This window comes from Terrapene carolina, unplaced genomic scaffold (genome assembly GCF_002925995.2).
Source record: "Terrapene carolina triunguis isolate 2854851 unplaced genomic scaffold, T_m_triunguis-2.0 Scaffold17730, whole genome shotgun sequence".
Taxonomy (NCBI): Eukaryota; Metazoa; Chordata; order Testudines; family Emydidae; genus Terrapene; species Terrapene triunguis.
Window position 1 is genome coordinate 1 of NW_020682081.1, and position 6016 is coordinate 6016.

The 6016-nt window shown below is 69.3% G+C and overlaps 1 protein-coding gene across 1 annotated transcript; it reads left to right on the forward strand.

The window, feature by feature from the left end:
• Positions 1–2219: 2219 nt before the first annotated feature.
• Positions 2220–5706, forward strand: LOC112122143 (inactive phospholipase C-like protein 2; the record flags this gene model as incomplete). Its single annotated transcript, XM_026661818.2, has 3 exons — positions 2220–4667; positions 4919–5122; positions 5631–5706. Coding segments are annotated over exons 1-3 (2677 nt in total), but the record flags the coding sequence as incomplete, so codon positions are not given.
• Between the last annotated feature and the right edge of the window lie 310 nt (positions 5707–6016).

A 6016-nucleotide genomic window follows, 5' to 3' on the forward strand; every position in this document is an offset into this window, starting at 1 on the left:
TGCGTGAGGGTGTGGGGGTGTGTGAGGGGGTGGGGGTGTGCGCACGGGGGCCCCTTGCCCGATGGCGACGGCGACGCCTGGGTACCTGGCAGGGGCGGGGGAAGTTCAGTGGGGCTGAGCAGGATACGGGGATCAGGCCGCGCCAGCTGCCCTTGATTGGAAAATCCTCTGGATTAAAAGGGCAGCAAGTCCTGCTTGGGGGGGGGGGGCGCAGCAGTGGAGCCACGTGGGGGAGACACTGGCTCAGCGCATTTCTGCTCGACAGAGCTAGGATGGGGCGGGGGGATGAGTGAGGCCCAGGGCTGGGCTAGCAGGGGCTGCGGGTCGGGAGTGAGGGGCACCGATGATTCCTGTCCGCTCCTTTGTTTCGTTGCATTGTCCCGTTGCTGCTCATTGGCAAAGGCCGGGCAGGGACCAGCCCCTGCGGATGGTGCCTGTCCGTGAGATCCAGCCGAGGCTGCTGTGTCCTTGGGCTCCCCCACCCCCTTCACCTCCTGGGCCTTGATGGGCCTCGCAAAGCGCCCCCAGCAGGATCCCCCCCCCCGCCTGATGGGCTGAGGGGTCTGGTTTGCTGAGACCCGGCTACTCCCCCGATCCCTTATCTCCTAGGAGCAGCCCTCGGAGGCTTCCCTTTGAAGAAACCCCAGGCAGGATCTGCTCATCCCAGCCCCAGGCCTCCTCCAGCTGTTCTCTGCCCCCCGGGAAGCACCCGCTGGGGGGGCTGGGCAGGGGCAGGCTGGGGGAGCTCCCTGCTCAGTGGGGGCAGGGGTTGGCATGAGGCTGGGGGAGCTGGGTGGGGGGCAGGGCAGGGGTTGGCATGAGGCTGGCTGCCCATGGATGCCGGGGGCTCCCCAGCTGGTCCGGGAGGTTTCAGGGCCACGGGGCTATTTTGTCTCTCCAAGGCCTGAGCCGGTGAATCACCTTGAGACAGAGCCGTGTGGGGGAGGGGAGCTGGAGCCGGGATCCCCCCCCTCCCCCCAGCTGCTCAGCGTGGGCGGCTAATCGTCTATGGGATGGTCGGTTCCTTCACCTCCAGTTCCCGCTTGCTGGAATCTGGATTGTGGTGCCCGTTTGGGCATTCATTCTGGGCTGCGGGTTGGGAGTGACGGGCACCGGCAGAGCTGGGGGGAGCCCAGGCTGGGCTAGCAGGGGCTGCGGGTCGGGAGTGAGGGGCATCGGCGGGACTGGGGGGAGCCCAGGCTGGGATAGCAGGGGCTGCAGCTCAGAGGAGAAGCAGATGCCGGGGCACAGGGTCCGTGTGTGGTGTCATGGGGAGCACACGCCGCCCATGGGGAACCGGGAAGGGCCCTCGGGAAGGCGCCTCCTGCCCCCAGCTCCCAGCAGGAAGAGCTCAGCAGCTGGCTGGTGGCGGGAGGAAGGGGGCGGGGGTCCCTGTGTGGCGGCCGCAGGCCATGGGAGGATGTGCCCTATATTTAGCTCGAAAGGGCCACGCTGGCTCCAGCCTTATCAGGCCCCTGCACCTTGCCGGGACGGAAGGAGGGACAGAGGCTTTGAGGCGGCCGCTGTCGAGCCCCTGTCTGGGGGCTGGCTGGGGGGGGTCATTGCCGGGGGGGGGTTGGGCCTGTGTGGGGGCTGGCGGGGGGGGGTCACTGCCGGGGGGGTTGGGCCTGTCTGGCCACCTCACAGGAGATGGACCCGCTGCTCCGAACAGGTTTTTCCCTCTGGAGCAAAACCAACCGTGGCAGTAACGCAGGAAAGAACCAGCCCCCCATGAGGGCTGCGCTGTCCCCTGTGCGGCTGGGCAGGCTCCCTGAGGGGCGTCGAGGGGCCTGAGTTTGCCCCCAGCCGGTTCGCTGCTGGGAACACAGGGTTTGCGTGGCCCTGAGGTACAGGGAGAAGGAGGGACGTGCCCAGGGTCACCCAGCAGGGCTGGGCCGGAGCTGGGCCTTCCCCCCAGCTCCCTGGCTTGAGCCCGAACATCTGTGCTCTGCTTTGAAGGAGCCTGCCCGGTGCTGGGCTCCGGCCCTGGGCAGTCGGTGCCGGGGCTGGGCTGGCAGAGGGGCCTGGCTGCGTGACGTCTCCATGTCAGCAGGGGCAGGAGCCCGCGCCTGGGTCCCGTGAGCAGACAGCGCTCGCCCCAGTCCCTGTGCGGGGCGTCGCCCCTTGCCCCTCCGGCCTGCCTCTGCGCAGCCCGGCCCGTGGCCCGGCCTGTCGGTCTCTGCGCCGGGCCTGACCGCTGTGTTCTCCCCCCACAGGACGGCTCTCGCCAGAGGCCAGTTCAGAAGAAGAAGACCGTGTCCTTCAGCACCATGCCCCACGACCGGAAGATCAACAGCACGGCGGCCTGCATCTCCTTCATGCTGCAGGGCTGCGAGATGAAGAAAGTTCGCTCCAACTCCCGCATGTACAGCCGCTTCTTCCTGCTGGCCCCGGACATGCGCTGCCTGCGGTGGGAGCCCTCCAAGAAGGACTCGGAGAAGGCCAAGATCGAGATCGAGCTGGTCAAGGAGGTGCGGGTGGGGAAGAAAACGCCCGTGCTGCGCAGCAACGGCCTCTCCGACCAGTTCCCGGACGAGTGCGCCTTCTCCATCATCCACGGCGACAACTACGAATCCCTGGACCTGGTGGCCAGCTCGGCCGACGTGGTGAACGCCTGGGTGATGGGGCTGAGGTACCTGGTGTCCTACGGGAAGCACACGCCGGAGGCGCCCGAGGCCGGCCATCCCAGCCTCCGGACCTCCTGGATCTCCTCGGTCTTTGAGGTGGCGGACCTGGGGAAAGTGGGCCGGATCCCCGTGGCCCAGGCCGTGCAGCTCATCAAGGCTCTGAACCCGGGCATGAAGGCCTCCACCGTCGAGCTGAAGTTCAAGGAGCTACAGAAGGCCGGCGAGCGGCCAGGGAGCGACGTGGCCTGCGACCTGTTTGTGGAGGCCTATTGCGACCTCTGTACCAGGCCCGAGATCTTTTTCCTTCTGGTCCAGTTCTCCAGCGACAAGGAGTCACTGGGGCTGAAGGACCTACTGACGTTCCTGGAGGTGGAGCAGGGCATGGAGGGGGTGACCGAGGAGACGTGCCTGGAGATCGTTGGCAAATACGAGCCCTCCAGCGAGGGCCGGGAGAAGGGCTACCTGGCCATCGACGGCTTCACCCGCTACCTGCTCTCCCCCGACTGCTCCATCTTCGACCCGCAGCACCGCCGGGTGTGCCAGGACATGACGCAGCCCCTGTCCCACTACTACATCAGCTCGGCCCACAGCGCCTGCCTGCGGGAGGACAGCTCCTGGGGCAGCGCGGGCCTGGGCGGCTACGTCACGGCCCTGCGCATGGGCTGCCGCAGCCTGGAGCTGGTGGTGTGGGACGGCCCGGACGGCGAGCCCCTGGTCTCCGGGGGCCGCTCGGCCGCCTCCCGCGTGGCCTGTCGCAGCGTGGTGGGTGTGATCGACCGGTACGCCTTCGAGGCCTCCGAATACCCCCTCATCCTGTGCCTGGCCGTGCGCTGCTCGCCCGCCCAGCAGCGGCTGATGGCGCAGTGCCTGAGGAAAACCCTGGGCGCCAAGCTGTACCTGGACCCCCCGGCCCCCGAGGAGGCCTACCTGCCCTCCCCGGAGACACTCAAGGGCAGGGTCCTCATCAAGGGCAGGAAGCTGCCGCCCAGCTGCCACGAGAGCGAGGGGGAGGTGACGGACGAGGAGGAGGGCCCGGGCGAGGCCGACGGGCGGCGCAGGCTGCGGCTGAGCAGGGAGCTGTCGGAGCTCGTGAGCCTGTGCCAGGCGGTGCCCTTCCGGGACTTTGAGGCCTCGCGGCGCGGGCAGCGCTACTGGGAGCTCTGCTCCTTCAGCGAGGTGGAGGCCGGGCGCTTCGCCAGCGAGTGCCCCGCCGAGCTGGTGAGCTACAACAAGCGGTTCCTGTCGCGGGTCTACCCCAGCCCCCTGCGCATTGACGCCAGCAACATGAACCCGCAGGACTTCTGGAAGTGCGGCTGCCAGATGGTGGCCATGAACTTCCAGACACCGGGGCTCATGATGGACCTGAACGCGGGCTGGTTCCACCAGAACGGGGCCTGCGGGTACGTGCTGCGCCCCGCCGTCATGCGGGAGGAGGTCTCCTACTTCAGCGCCAACGCCAAGGACTCGCTGCCCGGCGTGCCGGCCCAGCTGCTGCACCTCCGGGTGATCAGCGGGCAGAACCTGCCCAAGCCCCGGGGCTCGGGCGCCAAGGGCGACGTGGTGGAGCCCTACGTCTGCGCCGAGATCCACGGCATCCCGGCCGACTGCGCCGAGCGGCGCACCAAGACAGCGCTGCAGAGCGGGGACAACCCGGTCTTCGAGGAGAGCCTGGAGTTCCAGGTGAACCTGCCCGAGCTGGCCCTGCTGCGCCTGGTTGTGCTGGACGACGACTACATCGGCGACGAGTTCATCGCCCAGTACACCATCCCCTTCGAGTGCCTGCAGAGCGGCTACCGTCACGTGCCCCTGCAGTCCCTGGCCGGAGACCTGCTGCCCCACGCCACCCTCTTCCTCCACGTGGCCATCGCCGACCGGCCCGGCGGGGGTAAGGGGCAGCGGCGGGGGCGCGCCGGGCGCCGGGGCCGGCGGCTGCGGGAATACACCTCCGCCAAGACCACCGGCATCAAGGCCATCGACGAGGTGTTCCGCACGGCCGGCCAGCCGCTGCGCGAGGCCACCGACCTGCGGGAGAACATGCAGGTACCACGCCGGGCTGGGGGCAGGACGCCTGGGTTCTCTCCCTCTCGGGGAGGGGAGTGGGGTCTAGTGGGTTGGAGTGTCTGGGGCAGGGGTGGGGGGCAGGACGCCTGGGTTCTATTCAGGAGGCCCCCAGCCTGTGTTTGTGTCAGCGCCCCAGGCCAGGCTGCGCAGGCTCTTAGCGGGGGCTGTGGCCCTGCCCCCCCATGCAGCGCGCAGTGGGGTGCCCGGCTCACCTGTTTCTCCGTCTCCAGAACGCCCTGGTCTCCTTCAAGGAGCTGTGCGGCCTGGCGCCGGCGGCCACCATGAAGCAGTGCATCCTGACGGTGGCCGCGTGGCTGCTGCGCAGCGAGAGCGCCCCCAGCGTGACACTGAACCTGGGCCAGCAGTACCCCCCCATGGAGGCCCAGGGGCCCGTCCCGGAGCTGCTCCGCAAAGTGCTCACTGCCTACGAGACCGTAAGCACCCGCCCTCCCCTCGCCGGGCAGCCGGCCCCCTCCCCGGCCGAGCCGGCTCCTTGCTCGCGCATCGTCCCCTGGCCTGGTCCGGGCAGCCGCACACGCGGGAAGTGCCAGCCCCTCCCTGGGCCGGGAGAGCAAGTTCCCAGCATGGCCTGGTCCTGCCACCTGCCGCGCTGGCAGCCGAGCCCCTGCGGCCCCTCGGGGTCCCGTAGCCAGCGCAGCCCCTGGTGCCATCCCAGCGGGTGGCCGGAGTCCCGCTAATAGCCGGAGCCGCTTCCTTCCTTCGTGCTCCCCGGAGCTGGCACCTGGCCCGACCATCGCTGGGAGCGGGGAGGCCTGGCCGGGGGAGCATCTCCTCCCTTCCCCCCGCCCCCCAAATCTGGAGCTGCCTCTTTCAAGGCTGGAGCTGGGCGGAGCCTGCGTGGGCCCGTGCGGGAAGGGATCCCCGGGGTGCTGGGCTGCCCCTCGTCCTGCTCCCTCACTCCCCCCGTCTCTGCTCCCACAGACGATCCAGAGCAGCCGGACCCTGATCGAATCGGCCGACGCTGTGCACAGCAGGCTGATGCAAGCCCAGCAGGCGGGTATGTGCCGCGGGGGGCAGGCGCCGCTGGGCCCGGCTGCAGAGCGGGCTGGGTTTGGGGGCCCCGACTCTGCTCCCCCCAGGATACTGGGGGGCTATGGGCACCGGGGGCTACAGGGGGCGGCCTTTGTGCTGGCACCAGTGACACCTGCTGGCAGGACGAGGCGCGGTGCTAATGGGGCCTCTGGGCGCCCTCTTGGCTGGAGGTTACCTGGCCTGTCCCCCCCACCCCGGGGCTGGATGGGAGCCGGCGCCCCTGGAGGGGAAAGACCCTGGGCCCAGCCAGCCAGCTGGGGCAGTGACCTCTCCAC